The 23,082-nt window shown below is 32.0% G+C and overlaps 1 protein-coding gene across 6 annotated transcripts in view; it reads left to right on the plus strand.

Moving 5' to 3' along the window:
* The window catches only part of LOC143047173 (phosphatidylinositol-binding clathrin assembly protein LAP-like), a 41,818-nt gene extending 23,619 nt beyond the window's left edge, over positions 1-18,199 (plus strand). For 2 of the 6 annotated variants that reach the window (XM_076220156.1, XM_076220152.1), the window contains exons 12-18: positions 499-781; positions 2,982-3,041; positions 10,310-10,463; positions 11,251-11,353; positions 11,589-11,651; positions 13,125-13,301; positions 13,920-18,199. In XM_076220156.1, coding sequence (XP_076076271.1) covers positions 499-781; positions 2,982-3,041; positions 10,310-10,463; positions 11,251-11,353; positions 11,589-11,651; positions 13,125-13,283 — 822 coding nt within the window. In that variant the 3' untranslated portion in view covers positions 13,284-13,301; positions 13,920-18,199. Of the gene's footprint in view, positions 1-498; positions 782-2,981; positions 3,042-10,309; positions 10,464-11,250; positions 11,354-11,588; positions 11,652-13,124; positions 13,312-13,919 lie in introns of all 6 variants that reach the window. The other 4 variants (XM_076220153.1, XM_076220154.1, XM_076220155.1 and 1 more) reach the window with 4 other exon arrangements.
* The last annotated feature ends 4,883 nt before the right edge of the window (positions 18,200-23,082 follow it).

The raw sequence follows: 23,082 nt of genomic DNA on the forward strand, positions 1-23,082 counted from the left end.
ACCTATTTTTAGAGTGTTACAATTTGGCGTTTCATGTGCACTGTTTTGAGGGGGCATTAAGTTTCATGCTTGTCTGTCTGTAGGTTCGTACATCTCATGGTTGGTTTCGGTTCTCTTCAGTTTGCCTCAATCAAATGTTATGAAACTTATACATGATGCTAATTACCAAAAAATGAAGATCAAGTATGAGTTTTTGGAGCGTCACTTTAACATTCTAAAGTTATACCCCTTTACAAATGTAAAAAAACTGCTGAATTTTTTGTTTCCATTCTTTAACTTTAGTTTCCCTCAACCAAATGCTATGAAATCTATACACAATGCTTTTCAACACAAAATACAGATCAAGATTGAATTTTATGGTTGTCACTAACTTTTCTAGAGTTATTCCCCTTTACAAACGTTAGCTTGATATTTATCATGTTGCTGAAGCTTGATCTATGCTGAAAAATAGATTGGATAATTACCAGTCTCGTTGCAGTTTAGTTTATTCAATTTTAGGAGTATAAATTAAAGGAAACCGGTTCACCAGCAACTCCAAGTACTGCTACACAATCACCACCATCAACAAATCCATTTGCTAACAATACAAATGCAACAGACACAAATAATTTACTTGGCTCACCAATATCTTCACAATCTGGAATGGCAAGTGATGATTTACTGAGTTTAACAGGGAATCCATTTGTTCAGAATGTTCAGCAAGTGATGGCAATGAATAATGCTGTCAATAATATACAGACTTCTTTTGCTCCTGGTGGCTGGAACACACCACCTAGTCAAGGTAAGCTATAAAAATAAATTAGAGGGGGTAAAGTGAAAAAGCTAATAACTGAATTTAAGACCACATTTAAAAATATGTTTCTTTCCCCTCTCCCGACCCTGGATTTTGCAGGAGGGTTGATAAGTAGGTAAAAAAAAAAATTTTCTCCAGCAGTATTCAAGGTTTATTATAAATTTCCAAACTGCAAAGCCGTATACTACAAGGTTTGCTCTTTTTCTATTTAAAGTCGAAAATTTACGGTTTTACAGTTGAATTCAAATAAAGAGGGCTTTTAAATGCATGCATTAAACATGCAATATGGTGTTATATCTTTTCAAACATGGAAGAACCCCAGATTAATTTTTGTACATGGTCTTAGATATTCACCATAAAAAGTCTCATAGCGATTCACTTATTATCATCCATTGTCCATGGGCTTTTCAAACCAAATTATTCTCAACTCCTTTATGAAGCAAAAAGCATACAAGACTCCAGAGGCGGATCCAGAAGTTTTCATAAGTAGGGGCCTAATCCAGTCATGCTTCTGTGATTCCCTATATAATCAACCCCTCTAAATCTGCATCTGGACTCAAAAAGTCCATCACTGCCCTGAACCACACACTAAACAGCTGTGTAGACTGGAACATGAAAAGTAAAGTATCTTGCTCAAGGTTACAACACAATATTTCCGTTGACAGAAGTTGAACCTACAACCCTACAGTCACAAGTCTGGCATCTTATAATTGGTTAGCATTCCTGTTTCAGAGTTGCTGAATAATATTTGGATAGATGGTGTTATCTTTTTTTTTAACTTTAAAGAGTCTGAATAAAATGAATCAATTATATCAACCAGAAGGAAAAATAATACAAGCCAAAACGAAATAAATATGAACAAGTCACACATTCAAACTTATGATTGCATTGGATAAAAACTGCAATTTTATGTGTGTGCATGTAAAACAAATTTTGTAATTTTGTTGTAGTGGGGTCTAAATATAGCACAAACAACATTTTCAAAAGACCTAAAAAAAAGATATATTATATTTTGATAAAGCGTATTGGACTAACAGGTCGAATAACTGATGTTCTTAAACCCTGCTGACTGCCACTGACGATTGCCAAATAAATTGATCACAAAAGTAAACAAAGTGGATCTTTATATTAATTGAATAACAAATAGAAAACAATAAACCAAAATATTATATGCAAATAAGCTTAACCCTGCTGCTGAAGCATATTGATTCCTTTAAATCTAATGTAGGTGATCACGGGGGCAGGGTGGTCAGGTTGAGGAGGTGGGGATGGGTGGGGGGAATTTGCCCAAAAGTTGGTCATCAGGTGCAAAAAGCATCAATTCTGACGATTTTTCTTGACTTGACCCCTGAAACCCAGGGATGCTGGTAAAGGTATCCAACTGTAGCCTACATGTAGAGTGGACCCCAGTTAACAAATTGACCCCAACAGTTGTTAGGTGGGAGTGAATCTGACCTTGGTTCAGCAGTCTACAGAAGGTCATTGGACCAAATAATGGAATTTCATGATTTTTCATGATTTTTTACTTCAAGTGGACTCGAAACCGGAAGTAGTTGTTTCCTATGCATATTTCAATAAAAGTTACGATCATCAGTTATATGCCTGCAGGTTTGCACTATTTTTGCAAGTTATAGGCCTCTGAACTTCATGTGTAAGACACAGAAGGGAAGCCCACCCCTCCAGAAAACCGAGTTTCATCCGATTACAATTTTCCAGGTCTGTATTTGTGCTCAAAATGCAGTATAAACATCAGAAACATGACTATAGATAGTCTTAGGTTGAGTTCATGCATAACTTTTGAAATAAGTTTCATAAAGCTGACTCCTAAAAGTATGGAACGCCATTGGAGCCAAATAATGGTGTTCTGGGTACGCCTGTCATATGACAGGTACCGCATGGTAAGGGTTAAATTACTCACAGCATCACAGATAAAACTTTTGAAGACAGGTCTTGGTTGTTCTTGTCAATATAATACTTCCAGGCTAAGATCAAGAAAACGGGATAAACATTAAGTTTTACTTTTATTTACCTGTGAACTATATTGTGGAAACATGTGCCATCATGTATATTTCAATTCATACAATTCATTTTGAAATGAAGAATGACACAAGATTAGCCAATCAAAATAACAAACATCTAATATAATTATATAAAAATCAAATACATGTACATATTTTCTTCTTGACAGCAGAGGTTGACTTTACGAAAGTTTTTCACAACAACTCGTCAACATCATCAGGATATATGGGTAGGCAATAAAAGCATGTTTAACAAAACTGGTTCAGGCTTTTTATATGACTGCAAACCATTTTTGGGGTTGGTATAATGCTATGATGTTGTCATTGTCGTCGTCGTCCGAAGGCACATTTTGTTTCTGGACAATAACTTTAGTACTAGTAATTAAGTTAATGGATCTCTTTGAAATTTTACAAGCAGGTTTAATACCACAATAGGAAGGTAAGGATTGATTTTGGGGATTATGGTACCAATAGTTTAGGAATTAAGGGCCAAAAACAAGCATTTTTGTAGTTTCAGGACAATAACTTGTATGTAAGTGTTTAGATCTATCTGACATTGTACCACAAGGTTCCATATCACAAAGGAAAGGCTGGGGTTGAGTATGGGGGTAATTGCCCCTATCATGCAGCAATTAGGGGCAAAAAAAGGGCAAAAACCAGTTTCCAGACAATAACTTAATTCTATCGGTCTCTCTACAGTTGTACAATAAGATTCCAAAGGGAAGGCTGGCATTGAGTTTTGGGCAATTGCTCGAAGGGTTCCAATTTTTTTTAAGGGGTTCATTATTTTTTTTTCAAAATTTTTCGAAAAAAAAATTTCATTTGCACAGTAGTGCCCAATAGATTTTAAGCTCTTTAACCACTTTTATTGTGTCAAAATCCTTAATTGTGTCTAAATTTGACCCAACTGTTCAGGATTTGACCTCTGGAGTCATATCAAGCTGCGCTCAGCAAAGCATTTTATTTATTACTAATATAGGCTCCATTATATATTGTAAATGACAATGAAGTGAGGTTTCTAAGAGGATGCAGAATTTTGGAAACACTTGTTATTGCTTGAATCACATAACGTACTTGTTATATATACTGTAAATTTAGAAATTATTGCATGCATTTATTATAACGAATTTGTCATTCTAGGCTTAATGCAATTTCTATTTTTACGATTTGGAGAAAAACCCTGTTTAATTCATAGCAAAAGCCTTGTTAAGTAAAACAAATTAAATTAACTGTCATTGTATGAGTATAAAGGAGCTTTCTATGATACTAACAAACACACTTTCTTTTATGCCTCCATCATAGGGGGGCATTAAGTTTTACTCTTGTCTTTCTGTATGTCCGTCTGTATATATTTCTGAAATTGGTTTTCATTCTTTAACTTTAGATTGCCTCAAACAAATGTTATGAAACTAATACAAAATGCTTATTACCACAAAAAAACAGACCAAGATTGAATTTTGGGACATCACTTTAGCTGTTCTAGAGTTATGCCCTTTACAATTTAAATAATTGCTAAACTTTTTTTTCGTTTCTATTTTCTAACTTTAGTTTGCCTGAACCAAATGCTATGAAACTTATACACAAACCTTGTTTGTCTTTGTAACTAGTATGAACTAACCACACTGATGTAGAGGAAATGCACGTCTGGCATATTAAATTATAATCCTGGTACCTTTGATAACTATTGAACTGTATGCCATTTTGTATGTTTATCTTACCTGTATTCTTTCCTAGGGGATTCCCCAGACATGCATGAGATCTATATAAGTGTACCTCCTGACAGGAGTACAATTATCCTGGTTTCAGAAGTCTCCTCCCGTCCTCTGGTTGAAGAGAAAATAAATACTGTGTTTAAACATTTATGAATGTACTCATTTTCCGGCGCTTTTACTACGATATTTACAAATGTTTTTAAAGTTAATTTATTAAAAACGTAAAAACCGTAGTGTATCTAAAGTTACCTGATATTTTTGCCTATAACAAACTAGGACTATAACAAACTTGGCTGATAACGTAATCGTACTCACAAAATCGGACTAAAAAAATCCTATATATTTATTTAATATTAAGTAAAATTTTTGAGCCAGAATAAAACTTAAACCACACTTTCTACTAATCGTAGTCTGAGTTTGTTCAGTATATTTCTGCATATAAATAATGGTAGGCTTAGTTTGTATTCAGTCCAAGTTATCCAGCAGCCAAATTACTGCAATATGTTTATATTTAAACCAGGCTCTCGGCTATAGTTTAACAAGTGATACTAGTTTGATTGAACAATGAACAGGTGACAGTATATCAAATATATATCGTAATCATATTGCCTCTGTCTACGTCACAAGCCAAGGATAAGTAGAGGTAAATACCAGATTTGATGGAAAAGTGCATTGTTTTGTCAAAACATTGATTGGAAGGTTTTGGTGCCAAAAAACATTTATAAACTTTCAATTTAGAATAGAAAAAGCTAATTAACATTCCAATGAGGACATAAGGAATAAAACCTCTGGAATGGGGGAGAGGTTCCTCAATACTTAATTGATAGGTGTGCCACTAGGGTTCTGTTACCCTGCCCTTTTCATATATTGCATAGGTAAAAATGTATACCTTTTCATATATTGTGTAGGTAAAAATGTATACCTTTTCATATATTGTGTAGGTAAAAATGTATACCTTCTCATCTATTGTGTAGGTAAAAATGTGTACCTTTTCATCTATTGTGTAGATAAAAATGTATACCTTTTCATATATTGTGTAGATAAAAATGTATACCTTTTCATATATTGTGTAGATAAAAATGTATACCTTTTCATATATTGTGTAGATAAAAATGTATACCTTTTCATATATTGTGTAGATAAAAATGTATACCTTTTCATATATTGTGTAGATAAAAAAATGTATACCTTTTAATATATTGTGTAGGTAAAAATGTGACCTTTTCCAATATTGTTTGGATTTCATGTGGTATGTAAAGCTCTGTAATATAAGAGTGGAATACCAAATATAGACTATTTGTATTTTAGTCACAGGCTTTACCTAATATGTTTTAAAGTGAGTCTTAAGTTTTCCTCAAAATGACTTTCTTAATGCTAAAAAAACATACACAACTTTCTTATTGTTTGCTTGTTCACTTATCAAGTTATAAATATGCATAGCAAATCTTTTTTTATATACATGTACCTATGCTTATAACATTGCATACTATAAATAAAATAGTTGAATGCATGAATAAACCACTATACATAAATTTTCTCTTATTTATGTACTGGAAGAAAAGGTTAAATCATAGAATCTGAACGGATTATGATAGTTGACTTTATCCAATTTGTGCCCTTTTCATAAAGTTTGTGCTTAAAACTTTGGGTTATGAAACTCAGAAGACAGTTACATCATGGTCTTTGGACATGTCATATCTTAAAGTCAGATTAATAATGCCCAAATAAGCATTTTTCTTGGTTAAAAATTAATCTTTGTTTGATTTCATCAAAAATTGATTAATTGGGGTTCTTTGATATGCCGAATCTAACTGTGTATGTAGATTCTTAATTTTTGGTCCTGTTTTCAAATTGGTCTACATTAAGGGGGTTCGCAGGTCTAAATCATTTATATAGGATTTCTCTATATTTTTCTATAAATGAACTTTATCTTATAGTTAATAGAAAAATAAAATAAAAAGGTGGGGTCACCGTTCATTTGCGCTCACAATCTGCCTTCGAAAGAAGCATACATTTTTGTAAAGGCGTTTTTTTTCTGTTTAAGTAATAGGAGAAATAAAGGTAATATCGAAATAAAAAAAAGAAATTTATTACAGAAATCGCTAAAATTTTACAATAATTTAGTTTAAGTACAGCTTATATGGAAATTATATTAAAAAAGATAGGTCACCGATGAGTTGAAAAAGATATTTCAATTTTAGAGCCAACAAATGGCATTTTTCCACCAAAGGGAGATAATTTGGAACTTTTTCAATGATGTATACATTTTGAAAGTCAACTGGGGCCAACACGAATTGATTGTTTTGAATGATTGTTGTACCATATGATAAAGTAACAACTACAAAAGGAAATAAATAAAATTTGTAATGAAAAACAAATGTTTGATTTTTTTTTCTGAAATTTTTATACCCTCGAGCCTCCTTAAGGTCCAAAGGGTCCAAAATTAAACTTAGTTTGATTTTAACAAAAATTTAATTCTTGGGGTTCTTTAATATGCTGAATCTAAACATGTACTTAGATTTTTGATTATGGGCCCAGTTTTCAAGTTGGTCCAAAATCGTGGTCCAAAATTAAACTTTGTTTGATTTCAACAAAAATTGAAGCCTTGGGGTTCTTTGATATGCTGAATAAAAACATGTAATAAGATTTTTGCTTATGGGGCCATTTTTCAAGTTGGTCCAAATCGTGGTCCAAAATTAAACTTTGTTTGATATCAACAAAAGTTGAATCCTTGGGGTTCTTTGATATGCTGACTCTAAACATGTATTTAGATTTTTGATTATAGGCCCAGTTTTCAAGTTGGTCCAAATTGGGGTCCAAAATTAAACTTTGTTTCATTTCAATATATGGGGTTCTTTGATATGCTGAATGTAACCATGTATTTAGATTTTTGATATTTGGGCCTGGTTATCAGATTGGTCCACATTGAGGTCTAAAGGGTCCAAAATTGAACTTTATTTGATGTCATCAAAAATTGAATTCTTGGGGTTCTTTGATATGCTTGAATCTAACCATGTATTTAGATTTTGGATATTGGACCATAATGGGTAAATTTCCAATTTAAAATTTTTATAAGTTTTTAAGTTTTAGTTCTTAGACCACATTCATTCTGTGTCAGAAACCTATGTTGTGTCAACTATTTAATCACAATCCAAATTCAGAACTGTCTCAAGCTTGAATGTTGTGTCCATACTTGCCCCAACTGTACAGGGATCAAACTCTGCGGTCGTATAAAGCTGCATCTGGTTCACATTTATTAAGCATCAAAAGGGAGCAGTGAATATTAGACTTAATGTGTTCAAGACATTAGGTGTTGGTAGCTTACTATTTTATTGAAATCAACATAGTAAACATGTGTACATTGTCTAAAGAGTTTGAACTCATTTTCAGCGGCAGATGAGATGTACACACTGGATCCATTAGACCCTTTAGCATCTGGTTCTATCCCTGTTGATAGTTGTCTTGATAATCTGTTATCTGGACAAGAACTCATTTCACCAGTCAAACAGGTTACCAATTCTGTCATACCCTCAGCGGTTTCTTCTGTGTCAGACAGTGAGAAAAATCATTGTAAGATGATTGGCTCACTGCATTCAACCAGTCATGTTTCTTCTGGGATTGATCAACCTATGAGAGGAATACCACTTACTGATTCAGGTTTCTCAGTGTTACATGTCTCATTTGTGTTGTGTAAATTATGTGTACACATTTATTTTTGTTTTCTGTTCAGTTGATTGCTTTTGTTTTAGAAACTCACTAGACTTTTTTTTAGGTTATGTAGTATATAAATTTGCCATATATTGACAAAACAATATGGCAACCACTGTTTCTGTTTATGTTTAGTTCAATTAGGTTAAAGGATTATACTTTGCATATTGTGTAGATGGATGTTGTGAGTTCATAGCAGAAAACAGTAAGATAAAATGATACCAAGGTTACCAGAGATGTTTGTTTGCAGATTTAAGTATCAATTAAAGTTTGAATTAAATTTAAGATGAGCAAAAATAGCAGGAGAAAATTTTTCATATACATGTAAATGAAATATGAGAATTTGAGTCAAATCGATGAACATGATTTTGACAGCTAGTGCCCCTTTAAGAAATATCATTTATGTTCAATTACATCATTTTACATGTTTATTTAACAACATTGGCTTATTTTCAATTCAACTGATATATTTAGAAACTTCCATTTGATTTTTAGGAGGATGGGACGAGTTTGTTTTGCAAGCCACAACAATTGGCCTACTTTTGATCTTTAAACAGTTTGTTCGACTGATGAAAGCTAAGAATCATTTGGCCTTTTTCAATCAATTGATACTTGTGTTTAACACTTCAACACAGACTGTCTGACTCAGTATGATTTTATCATAAGCATGACTTAGATCCAGTTCTAAATATTTGAAAGAAAGAAAAGCATCAACATGCACTGCTAGCTTAATACCAGCCAGACCATTGGAATCATGCCAGTAAAATACTTTAGATTCAGTACCTTCATATTCATTTAGGGTTTTCTTGACCTTTTCATACCATTTCAAATAAGCATCTGCAAGACCATACACACATTTCTCTAAGAGCAAGATTTTTTCATTAGCATTAGCTTCCTTAGGTGGACAAAGATGAACTTTTCTTTGCATTTTTTTCTCCTTGAAGAAAGGCAGTTTTATTGTCAATAAAATTGATGGAACATTTCTTTTGCATTATTATTGAAAGAATGAGTCTCATAGATTGTTTGTCACATGGAAGAGAGTTCTTCTGTATTTCATCCAAACAATCTTTTTGCAACGAGTCTTGCATTCCTGTGTATTTCATTATCAGCTTTTTTTTTATAGTATATACCCATCTAGTGGATACACATGCCTGAACATAGTCTTCAATTTCTTGATAAACATGTTGTCTCTTCAAACTTTCAAGTTCAGCTTTATGGGCATCACAATCTCATTAAAGAATGTTTCTTCTGATTCTTCTTTATCTTCTATATTCTGATATGTGTCGGACTTTCAACTTTGAATTCATCAACTGTACTTAATTCTATTGACAGCTTGTTACCTGTAAGGTCTTCAGGCTTCCTATATTCTGCAGTGTACCTATTCTTTTTATTTGATGATGCTTTAATAGCTCTACTTGGAACAACACCATTCCATGGAATTTTAAAGTGTTAAAGTGGGCGGCTGGGCGGCTGCCAAACAGTGTCTCCACAATAACATGACAACCCTTTGATGAAATTTTATCAAATTAGAATATGCTGTGTCCTGCGTCAAGTTCAATTTTCACAATTTTAGCTCTTCTCGTTGTTGAGTTATCACCCTTTTTGATATCCAGTGGTATTTATAATGTGAGTTATTTCTCCTTGATCAGAAATGGTTAACTATATACATGAAGTTTGATTACACTAAGCCATGTGGTTAATCTGACAATTATTATTGGAGTGACAGATTTATTTGATAATTTTATGTTTTCTTTGTGTTTATGATTACAAGCTATCTATATATATATATATATCTGAAGTTCATTAAAAATATGTACTTATTATTTGAGGTCAAAGATACATTTTTATAATGGATTCTGTTGCAACAGTATGGATATGTATGTTCATAAAGGGTTTTGGACTGCTAGTAAAAATTTTAATGAGATCTTTGATGTAAAATTACTTTAGTTTAATGATCCACAGGGTTTTTATATTTGCCTGATACTGATAAGATGCCTCAGCTTGTTTTCATTTTACTTGAAAAGCATACTGAAAGATTTCTGTTTAAATGTTTTAGTTTTATTTTGCTCCTTTTTTAGGTTTTGATGCATTTGGAGAAGTTTTGAAACCAGCTAATACATCTGGTCAGTTGCTAAATACACAGACTGATAAATTATTGCAGAAAGACTTAGATTCTAGCTTGGCAAGTTTAGCTGGCAACCTCAATATAAATCCTGCTGCAAGTGTCAAGAAGTAAGTATTATAGATAAAAGTACTGTTTATGATTTTTAAATTACATTTACATAAGGTCAGGATTATACAGTACAATCACAACGAAAGGTAGGACAGTACTGTTTTTTTGGAAAGATTTTTGGATCCGCTTCTTTAAAAACATCATCTAGAATGAATGCAGTTGGTAGTTTAAAATTTTCAACCCAAAACATGGTGCCAATTTTATGTGACGGCAACTATATTGAGTTGTCAAAGACAAGTGTTGACTGATGAGTGAACAAGTTAGAAAAGCCAGAAAAAAAACTTTTGCGGATGATATCAAATAGTTTTAATTCTTTCCACAATAAATTTTCGCCTGAATATTGATTGTTTTTCTCTAAAAGAAACCCCACTTTTTGCAATCTCAATCTCTAAATGGAATTATCCTTTTGGCACCACAGACCATATGTCTCAAATTATTCTTAACTTTTCAGTTGCACTACAGACATAAATAAAACTAGTATCAAAATATAACCTCCCCTGTTAACACAGAAATCTTGATTAAGCAAGGATACTAATTATTTGAAAATTCACAATAAAATGTTCTGATAAATTAATAAATAACAAATAAAATCTGACTGAAATAAAAGCATTTCTTTCGGTGTACAGAATCTCTGTAATTTTTTCATGATGGTATGGAAGGATTCATCTGACTTTGACTTCATTTACATAGATAATGGGTATAAAACTTTGATCTAAAACCCTTTAAGTAACTAGCAAATGTTTTTGATTTAGTATTTATGTCCATTTCACATGAAATTTTCTTCAGAATGCAACATGAATGGCAACCTAAAGGAGAGCAAAAAAAAACAGGAGGTGCAAACTTTCAGTTCCAGGGAAATGCATCAAGCACATGGTCAGCACAGCCTATGGTGAGTCCCTACTTTAGTAGATCTTACCAATCACATAGTGTTTATTAAGTCAGTTAGCAATTTTTTAATTTTTTTTGTTGTTGTTGTTGGGGGGGGGGGGATCGGGAGGTCAATTCACAACAGCATAGTGTATTGCACGAAAGTAAAAAAAATTATCTGGTATTAGTCTTGTTTATATTGACAATTTTAATCAGACAGGTAAAAGCTATATATATAATATTTGTATTTTTTTCAGATGACAGGAAGTTCTGTTTCACCAAATACGATGTACCAACAACCTATTGGACAGCCTTTAATGGTAAATTACAAAGCATTTGCTTTAATGAAATGAAATCAAAGTAAAATGATGTACTTTTTTTGCCATGTTGGACAAAGTTGAAAACCAAATTATAGCATATATAGTGATGTTGGGTGGCCAGGCTTGGAAAAGTCAGTTCCTATAATTTGTGTAATGAACTCTTGCTTCATTTGTCCCATTAGACCTCTGAAAATTTATAGAAATATTGCACTCATGTTGATTTTATGAAATTGTTCAGGGATTTGTTTTAGATTTTTCCAGAAGATGTGGTATCATTGCCAATTCAATGAGACAACTCTCCGCAAGATACTTTGTCATCAGTGCATAGTAATTACACTGCCATTCTCACTACCAGTACAAAAATTTCTTCAAGTAACCAGAAAGGCTGAGTAGATCGATAGACTTTGTCACATTTTACGCAAAATTAAAGAAAGATGTTTTGAGTACTCAACTCTTACAGTTTTCAACCTTGATCTCAGATCCTTAATAGAAAAAAATGATCTCATGTTGATGTTGTTCACCTGCTATTAGAGAATTGTTGGGTTTTTTCCATGCGTTACACATTAGTACATGGAAATACTAGTCCTCCATCTGTGTGGTCTTGTTAGTCTCTCACAGGTACAATTCTTACCAGAGTTTTATAAATTTATTAGTCCCCTACTGATATGGTCTGAAAAGAATTTATGTTTGCAATCCATTTGTCAGTCCGGCTAATAAGTTTTCCACACTTTTTTTTTCTTCATGCTTGAAGATATTGATTTGATAATTGTCATATAGTTTAAACATGACAAGTTACAGATCAAGTTTGAATTTTGTTCTAGTATGATGATTTTGTGCAGAGTTTTAGTACATAGACCAATGTGAGCAACACAGGCTCTTAAGAGGCTATAGTTTAGTTATTGCCCTTTTACCTAGGATAGATACAATATGTGCAACTTGGTGGACACATGAACTATGTTCTTTTTTAAATGATTTCAAGCATCCAAGGAATTGTTTGATTACTACAATAATATCAGCAAAAAAAATATGTAGAAAAAAAATTCACCAAGACCTGACCAAGTAACATCAGAATTTATGAAAAATTTAGCTAATTTTCCTTATTACCTTCTGCTGTGAATTTATGAAATATTTGTAACAATAGTCTGTCCACAATGGAAAACAACTTGAATATCATTGTGAATCATTCCAAACCACTGATCATTAATTAAAGCTGCTTTAGTGAAAGATGATAGCCTTTACATAGGACTCAGTCAAACTAAATTACTAGGCAGCAAACTTCTGTCTACATGGAAAATTAGTTTTGAATGGTTTTGAGAAATTTTGCAGATAATATGTCACTGAAACAAGAGACTTAATCTAGTCATCCAGTCCTTAATGATGTTTTTAGCAATAAATGTAAAGCAAGAAAAACAAATAAACTTAGTGTAATTTTGTGTAAGGATATTTAGTAATTGGTAACTTTGATTTTTGCAGCAACCTGGTATGATAGCCAATAGGCCAATGGGAATGAACATGCAGCCAGTGATGGGTGTCCAGCCTCAAGCAGGTGTCTATGGAATGAATGGAACCATGATGACACAGCCACGACCCCCAGCTCATCAGTCAATGAATGATCCGTTTGGAGCTTTATGAGGCAGGTTTCTGTGAGAAGTGAGTTATGGTAATGCCTTCATTATAGTAGAGGGGGCATTTAGTTTTATTCTTGTCTGTCTGTAGGTCCATCGATCGGTCCATACATCCCAAAGTTGGTTTCTGTTCTTTAGTTTGCCTCAACCAAATGTTATGAAACTTATACATAATGCTTAGTACCACAAAACACAGATCAAATTTGAGTTAAGGCGACTTCACTTGAGCTGTTCTATCTTTACAAATGAAAAAAAATGCTGATTTTTCGTTTCTGTTCTCGAACTTTCGTTTTCCTCAACCAAATGCTATGAAACTTATACACAATACTTATTACCACAAAATACAGATCAAGTCTGAAATTGGATGGCATCACTATTTAAAGGTTTTTGAGTTTTGTCCCTTTATTAACATAAAAATTGCTGCCTATTTCGTTTCCGTTCTCTAACTTTATTTGGCCTCATCCAAATATTATGTAACTTAAACACAATGCTTATTGCAACATAAAACAGATCAAGGTCAAAATAAGGTGGTGTCCATTTTATTGTTCTAAAGTTCTGCACCTTTATTTAGAATATCTTGTATTAAGATATTGCTAAATATTAACAAGAACAAATGTTAATAAATTTCTGCTTGTTTTTACAGGATAACCCTTCTTGCAGAAAAGACTTTCTAATATTCAAACTACTGTATGGGATCAATTTATCATCAGTGCTGGCATCAGTTCTACATTGAATAACACAATAAGTAGTTGGTTGTGTACAGATGGCTTGGCTGTTTCTACGCACCTTCAGATATATTTTATTTGTATATGTTTAATGCTATGATTACTTTGATGTATTTATAGACATGTATTTATTTTTACCAAAACTGTTCAGATCCTTAGTATGACAAAGATCATATCAGCAGTGTACCTTGTGTTATAAAGAGTCACATATCAAGGAAAATTATACAATATGTATAGCTATTTCTTCAAAATCATCAGTCATATACTCTATACCCCTTGTCAGACAAAAATGGATTAATTCATGTTTTCAAATCTGATAGCAAATGAATGCATTTTCCTTCAAGTGTAACTTTCATGGTTTGTACAATATCTAATAACCTTGGAAAAGTATGCAACTCTTTTTTTCAATGATACATGATCTACAAAAAAAATCATATGACAAAACTTGGCAATTATTTAAATATAGGAGCTATACCTATGTCTTATGTTGACTCTATGACAAAAGGGGACATTTACATTTACTTTGTAGTTAATAACAGCAAATGTTCGACATGTTGTATATTCTATATGCAAAAAAGCTTGTTCAATATTCTAATGGCCAATTGTTGATGAATGGAAAGATTGAAAAAAATCTTTAAAAACTGCTTATAACGTATACTTAATCTAAAATGACAATTATTTCCCATTTCTTGCGGGTTTTTTTTTTTTGTATATTTCTTTCAAAACTAAGATGGAGGGAAACAGCACATTATCATCTTTATAAGCGAACAAAATCCAGTGCAATGAAGGTGAGATTAAAATATCAAAATGGCATTTACATTTTTGCCAGATGAGAGATTTATTAATTTAGAAGCATCTTGTTTTTGTTTGTAACTACCAAGATCTGATTTTTGTACTAATAAGAAATATAAGTGATATTTTAAAGCAAATCATGAATAGATTTATATTATAAAATGCAATTCTTATATACTCTACTCTTTTTCTTTGTAAGTAAAATTCTTATTTTAAACAAGGTACACCTGCTTGACATCCCAAGTAATTATGCAACATTCGTTGTATTGTGTTTGACATTTCTGTTGGAGGTGCTCCTTATAAGATTCAATCAATTCTATTAAAATGTAAGTCTGAATGAATTTGTACATCTTAAATAGTGAAAATTGTTAAGCACACCTGATTACATTAGACCATATTGTGTATTGTATGCACATTTTATGTATATGTATGTAAAACATGATAGCCTCTCGTCTCTGTATCAACATTATATATACTGTCTTGTATTGATATCTTCATTTGATTTATTTTGGGTTTAGCATCAACCTTGAATGAATACAGGAATTAATAGGGATAATGATCAGACCAGATCTTCTTTAACCATTTTATAAGGGGAGACAATCATTCCATATACATATTGCAGATTCTGTCAGTTGTCACTGAGTTATTACTCTCTAATAGCAATTTGTTGCATTTTTTTTAAGAGAGAAACTGTAAACATTGTAAATTATCAGATACTAATACCTACATTGCTAAAACTCTCAGTGAACTCAATTAATATGTTTCCTTTATCGATACTTTTTACACATTTATTTTTTCTATTTTGGTTGATGATAAGCAAAACTGTAATTAACAAACAAGTAATTGCTTAGGTGACTCCTAAGTATGTTTATATATCCCTTAATGATAATGCTTATTTAAAGTATCTGTAAAATTTTGTCAGGGAAGCCAGACATAGCAATCTTACATACCCTCATCAATGGTGGTGCAACAGGTTGTGGTTGTTTAAAGCTTTTTATACTACCACAAATTTTTAGGGTTCCTATAATGGTTTGATGTCGTCATATATGTCCTTGTTGTTCGAAAACACGTTTAGTTTCTTGACAATAACTTTAGTTTTAGTGAGTGGATTTCTATGAAATTTTATATGAAGGTTCAATACCTCAAAAGGATTGAGATTGATTTTTGGGGGTTTAGGAATTAGGGTCAAAAACGCATTTTTGTAGTTGATGGACAATAACTTGTGTTGAAGTGGATCTCTCTGACATTGTACAGCAAGGTTCTATATCACAAAGGGAATAATAGATTATAATTCTTCTGTAATTTATATTTGAGAGTGACTGAAATACATATTTGTTACTAAGGGAGAGAACTGGCCTATTGATGGCTTTTGATTAGCTGTTAACTCAGATCATGTGGAAATCCAAATGAACAAGTTCATGTTTGTTCATCAAACTTCATCCTTTGTGTGTTAAGTTGGCTTTTTATGCCCCACCTACGATAGTAGAGGGACATTATGTTTTCTGGTCTGTGCCTCCGTTCGTCCGTCCGTCTGTCTGGTTAAAGTTTTTGGTCGAGGTAGTTTTTGATGAAGCTGAAGTCCAATCAACTTGAAACTTAATACACATGTTCCCCATGATATGATCTTTCTAATTTTAATGCCAAATTATAGTTTTGACCCCAATTTCATGGTCCACTGAACATAGAAAATGATAGTGCAAAGTTCAGGTTAAAGTTTTTGGTCAAGGTAGTTTTTGATGAAGTTAAAGTTACATCAACTTGAAACTTAGTACACATGTTCCCTATGATATGATCTTTCTAATTTTAATTCCAAATTAAAGTTCTGACCCCAATTTCACGGTCCACTGAACATAGAAAATGATAGTGGGAGTGGGGCATCCATGTACTATGGACACATTCTTGTTTTAAATGAAAATAGTTGATTTCAACTAAACAATGCATAGTCATTGTATTTAGATGGATTGAAATATTATTTCTTGTCTCACTTCAAAGCAGACCAAAATCAAGAACAGACATATTTCTTTGTCAACAGTTTTTTCAAGCTTTGGAAAATATTGAACAACCATTCCTGTGTCAATGAAAGTCTTAAACTGGTTGTTAGCTGTGTTATCTACTGTATTTTAATCTAAAAATAAAAAAAGTATTTAGTTCTAATGTTTGAAAACTGTTCTTCTTAACTTAAGCTGATAAAATGATTCTGTTACAAATTTATTTGTATTTTAGCTTATTAGCCTTAATGGCAATGTAAACTTTTGTCACCACTTTGTGTTCATCTGTAAATATTTTAAATCTTCTCTGAAACTGCTCGATAGATTAAAATTTTGATCCACCGATATGGTGGCCTTGTCTCAAAATAGAACATAGGGGTCACTCTACAGTTTCAATGAATTTCTTATATGTTATACATGATAAAATTTCAATGATATTTGTGTCGAGGAAACTACCATAGCAATAAAAAAAAAGATATGAATGATCCCTTTTTTTTGGGGGGGGGGGGGGGGGGATTACATTCTTGTCTATAAATTAATATGGGCACTACTACTTAAATCAGAACATTTCAGACTTTTGGAAATTTTTGTTTTTATAAATAACAGTAACATGGGAAGTTTTAGAAAAATTAAGATGACATATAAAACTCCAAGGAATATTAAGTTTTTATTTTTTTTACATAGTAATGCCATTACACAATTGAATAAGATTGAGAGTAAGTGAGTATTGAACTTTGCATTAGGTAAACTAAAATATTTCAATACATAGATCATCATTGTTTTGATTTTCATTCAATATCTTCTTTCTATATTTTAAGAATTATTACTTGTTTTATGCATCTATACCATATTGTAAAGTTGCTATGGCTGATTTGACTTAATAGTCAGTTTAAGCCTCAACACCTATCGTGTTCTAATTACTGTTTTTGCCTAATGTGAATATATATTAGTTTGTACATCTATTAAATTCAGACCTCTACATTCATCATTTATATTGGTGATAATAGTTTTTATCAGAAATACACTAATTAACTGTTGCAATTCCATCATTGTAAATAATTGATGTAATATATACATAACAATCAACTACAGAATTTATTGTGTAGTCTTTTCGTGATGTTAGAGCACAGTTAAGGATATTAGATTAATACATTCCAGCATTTCATTATAGTCAACAACAAACACTGAGCCTCATTTTGGTGTTTTAAATATGTGCATGAGTATTAAAAATGTAATGTAGGAATCTATATATAGGTATGCCAAATCATCAGAATTGTACTGTCACGAAAGGTGTTTTTTCACTGTTTACTAATTTATTGCAATAGTTTCTACTTGTGAATAGAATAATTCAGTGTCTAGTTGTAGAAATGGTCAAACACAAATTGTGAGCTGTGATAGTCAATAAAAGAGAGAATGTTTTTGTTAGTATTTAATAAGAGTAGTATATAACCTGGGATTTTGCAGTGAATTGAGCAATTTATAGATTATCATTTCTATTTATAATAGGAAACAGTGTTAAACTGAACACGCAAGAGACCGAACTGAAGATCTATTGGGAAAATATATCTGCTTTTCATGACCTTTACAAAATTCTTTACATCAAGAAGTGGCACCTTGCTACGAGAGGTATAAAAATTTGTTCAATCATTGATGAAAGTGAAAAAGTGATGTAATAATTCGCTCCTAGCAGCCTGTATGGTTCAATTTTGTCAAAATAAGCTAAAAACATAGATGATGACTTATTTATTCATTTGGTAATGAATATTCCAACCTCATTGACTCCATATTTATGTGACCTTCAATTTAAGTAGAGATGGATTACGCATACTAATATGTGCTCTGTTATTAAAAGGAAAAGATTGTCAATATTGAAAGTGAAACAAAGGTAAATTGTTTCATAGACCTATTCGATCCACAAAAACTCATTCTTATACAGATAAAAACGATATTTTTAACCCAAAATTTGAAATTAAACAGAACTTGAAAAATCCAATTGCATGAGTTTGCTATCTCTTTATAACTATTAATGTTTATATCGCTTGTATGACTGTCTGTAATCTCTGGAGGTCAACTCGTAAGTTATTTGATGATGTTGTACTAAAATACACACGAAATGATGATACATATTATCGAGTCCATGCCTTGTAAATTGTTTATATTAGACTTTTAATCATTTGGATAAATGTTTTAAAGTCGTAAAAAAGTACAACTTAAAAAAAAATATGCACATGTTTTTATACGACCGCAAAAATTTTAATTTTTCGTCGTATATTGCTATCACGTTGGCGTCGTCGTCCGAATACTTTTAGTTTTCGCACTCTAACTTTAGTGAAAGTGAATAGAAATCTATGAAATTTTAACACAAGGTTTATAACCCCAAAAGGAAGGTTGGGATTGATTTTGGGAGTTTTGATCCCAACATTTTAGGAATTAGGGGCCAAAAAAGGTCCAAATAAGCATTTTCTTGGTTTTCGCACAATAACTTAAGTTTAAGTAAATAGAAATCTATGAAATTTTGACACAAGGTTTATGACCACAAAAGGAAGGTTGGGATTGATTTTGGGAGTTTTGGTTCTAACAGTTTAGGAATTAAGGGCCAAAAAAGGGCCCAAATAAGCATTATTCTTGGTTTTCGCACAATAACTTTAGTTTAAGTAAATAGAAATCAATTAAATTTAAACACAAGGTTTATGACCACAAAAGGAAGGTTGGTATTGATTTAGGGAGTTGAGGTCTGAACAGTTTAGGAATTAGGGGCCAAAAAGGGGCCCAAGTAAGCATTATTCTTGGTTTTCGCACCATAACTTTAGTTTAAGTAAATAGAAATCTATGAAATTTAAACACAAGGTTTATGACCAATAAAGAAAGGAAGATTGGGTTTGATTTTGGGAGTTTTGGTCCCAACAGTTTAGGAATAAGGGGCCCAAAGGGTCCAAAATTGAACTTAGTTTGATTTCATCAAAAATTGAATAATTTGGGGTTCTTTGATATGCCGAATCTAACTGTGTATGTAGATTCTTAATTTTTGGTCCCGTTTTCAAATTGGTCTACTTTAAGGTCCAAAGGGTCCAAAATTAAATTTAGTTTGATTTTGACAAAAATTGAATCCTTGGGGTTCTTTGATATGCTGAATCTAAAAATGTACTTAGATTTTTGATTATTGGCCCAGTTTTCAAGTTGGTCCAAATCGGGTCCAAATTAAACATTGTTTGATTTCATCAAAAATTGAATAATTGGGGTTCTTTAATATGCCAAATCTTACTGTGTATGTAGATTCTTAATTTTTAGTCCCGTTTTCAAATTGGTCTACATTAAAGTCCAAAGGGTCCAAAATTAAACTAAGTTTGATTTTAACAAAAATTGAATTCTTGAGCTTTTTTGATATGCTGAATCTAAACATGTACTTAGATTTTTGATTATGGGCCCAGTTTTCAAGTTGGTTCAAATCAGGATCCAAAATTATTATATTAAGTATTGTGCAATAGCAAGAAATTTTCAATTGCACAGTATTGCGCAATAGCAAGAAATCTTCAATTGCACAGTATTGTGCAATAGCAAATATTTTCAATTGCACAGTATTGCGCAATAGCAAGAAATATCTAATTGCACAATATTGTGCAATAGCAAGAAATTTTCAATTGATTGGAGTTATCTTTCTTTGTCCAGAATAGTAGTTGAATCAACTTAAATCATTGTTTTATACAATATACAATGTATATTCACTTTTACAACCAACTGATAAATTAAAACAATCTTTACCATTCAGTGATAACAAGCACCTTTTGTTACATTTTAATATTTTATGATGTATTTAAATGAGTAGTTATTGTTGCAAACTCCATTAGAAATTTGAATTGAGATCAGTTTTGGAAAAAGGGAAAGGGGGATGTGAAAAAAAAAAATGGGGGGGGGGTTAAATTTTTCTCATTTCAGATTTCATACATAAAAAGAAAATTTCTTCATACCTTTTTTTTGAGAGGATTAATATTCAACAGCATAGTGACTTGCTCAAAGGAAAAAAAAGTATTTTAAGTTCATTAGACCACATTCATTCTGTGTCAGAAACCTATGCTGTGTCAACTATTTAATCACAATCCAAATTTAGAGCTGAATCCAGCTTGAATGTTGTGTCCATACTTGCCCCAACCGTTCAGGGTTCAACCTCTGCGGTCGTATAAAGCTGCGCCCTGCGGAGCATCTGGTTGTTTCTTTGTTTCTTTTTTAATTGCATTGAATCAAAATTGGTGATGTGGTGTATCTTCTTGCATTGTTCTGCATTGGTGAATTTTGTTGTATTTTTTCTTGTATAATGGAAAGAAAACGTAAAAGAAACCTAATAGGACGATGGTGTATGGACAAAATCCGAAACCAAGGAACTTGAATAGAAACTTATATATGATATTGTTCTATTATATGTCATTATGATATATTTCTATTATGAAACACAAACGTCAAAATTATTAAATCGCCTAGTGGGATGAACTATTTGTGGATTCTTATAAATTCTATATAATTTTTGGACTATTTTAAATCTCGGTCTATTTTTGAAATTAATTCTCACATACTTTGATTTTTTTACCCTGTATGCTAACATTGCCCATGTGAAATTTTTTGTAAATTGTTTGTATATTCATTTGAACGACAAATTTATGTGACGTATAAAATTTTCTGACATCAGACACGCGACTCAATGAATGTGTTTGAAGATAAATGTTTTTTGTGTTCTGTTAAATTGTTCCTTTTAAAATTGTTACACGATGATGACTGCTGTACCCATATTTTGACTATGTTATTTATTATGTCTATTTAGTTCACGCATCATTGTGAATATAACGAAATTTGATGAGACTGTCATCAAAGTAAGAGGTTTAGTGCTTTAAAACCAGGTTTAATCCACCATTTTCTACATTTGAAAATGCTTGTACATGTACCAAGTCAGGAATATGACAGTTGTTGTCCATTCGTTTTTTATGTGTTTTGTCGTTTGATTTTGCCATGTGATTATGTACTTTCTGATTGGATTCTCCTCTGAGTTCATAGATATAGGAAGATGTGGTGTGAGTGCCAATGAGACAACTCTCCATCCAAATAACAGTTCAAAAAAAGTAAACCATTATAGGTCAATAGGCCTTCAACACAGAGCCTTGGCTCACACCGAAACAACAAGCTATAAAGGGCCCCAAAATTACTAGTGTAAAACCATTCAAACGGGAAAACCAATGGTCTAATCTATATTAGATAAAAAAACAAGAAACGAGAAACACGTATAAATTACAAACACAAACGACAACTACTGTATTTTTGTGATTTAACTTTTTATACGACCGCAAAAATTGAAAATGTTTTGGTCGTATATTGGTATCACGTTGGCGTCATCGTCGTCCGAAGACTTGGTTTTCGCACTATAACTTTAGTTTAAGTAAATAGAAATGTATGAAATTTAAACACAAGGTTTATGACCATGAAAGGAAGGTTGGGATTGATTTTGGAAGTTTTGGTACCAACAGTTTAGGAATTAGGGCCAAAAGTGCCCAAATAAGCATTTTCTAGGTTTTCACACTATGACTTTAGTTTAAGTAAATAGAAATCAATGATATTTTGACACAAAGTTTATTATTTTGGGTGTTTTTGGTTCCAACTGTTTAGGAATTAGGGGCCAAAAAAGGACCCAAATAAGCATTATTCTTGGTTTTCGCACAATAACTAGTATAAGTAAATAGAAATCTATGAAATTTAAACACAAGGTTTATGACCATAAAAGGAAGGTTGGGATTGATTTTGGGAGTTTTGGTCCCAACAGTTTAGAAATAAGGGGCCCAAAGGGTCCAAAATTAAACTTTGTTTAAATTCATCAAAAATTGAATAATTGGGGTTCTTTGATATGTCCAATCTAACTGTGCATGTCGATTCTTAATTTTTGGTCTCATTTTCAAATTGGTCTACATTAAGGTTCAAAGGGTCCAAAATTAAACTAAGTTTGATTTTAACAAAAATTGAATTCTTGGGGTTCTTTGATATGCTGAATCTAAACATGAACATAGATTTTTGATTATTAGCCCAGTTTTCAAGTTGGTCCAAATTGGGGTCCAAAATTAAACTTTGTTTGATTTTAACAAAAATTGAATTCTTGGGGTTTTTTGATATGCTGAATCTAAACATGTACTTAGATTTTTTTATGATGGGGCCCAGTTTTCAAGTTGGTCCAAATCGTGGTCCAAAATTAAACTTTGTTTGATATCAACAAAAATTGAATCCTTGGAGTTCTTTGATAAGCTGAATCTAAACCTGTATTTAGATTTTT

This window comes from Mytilus galloprovincialis, chromosome 10 (genome assembly GCF_965363235.1).
Source record: "Mytilus galloprovincialis chromosome 10, xbMytGall1.hap1.1, whole genome shotgun sequence".
NCBI lineage: Eukaryota > Metazoa > Mollusca > Bivalvia > Mytilida > Mytilidae > Mytilus > Mytilus galloprovincialis.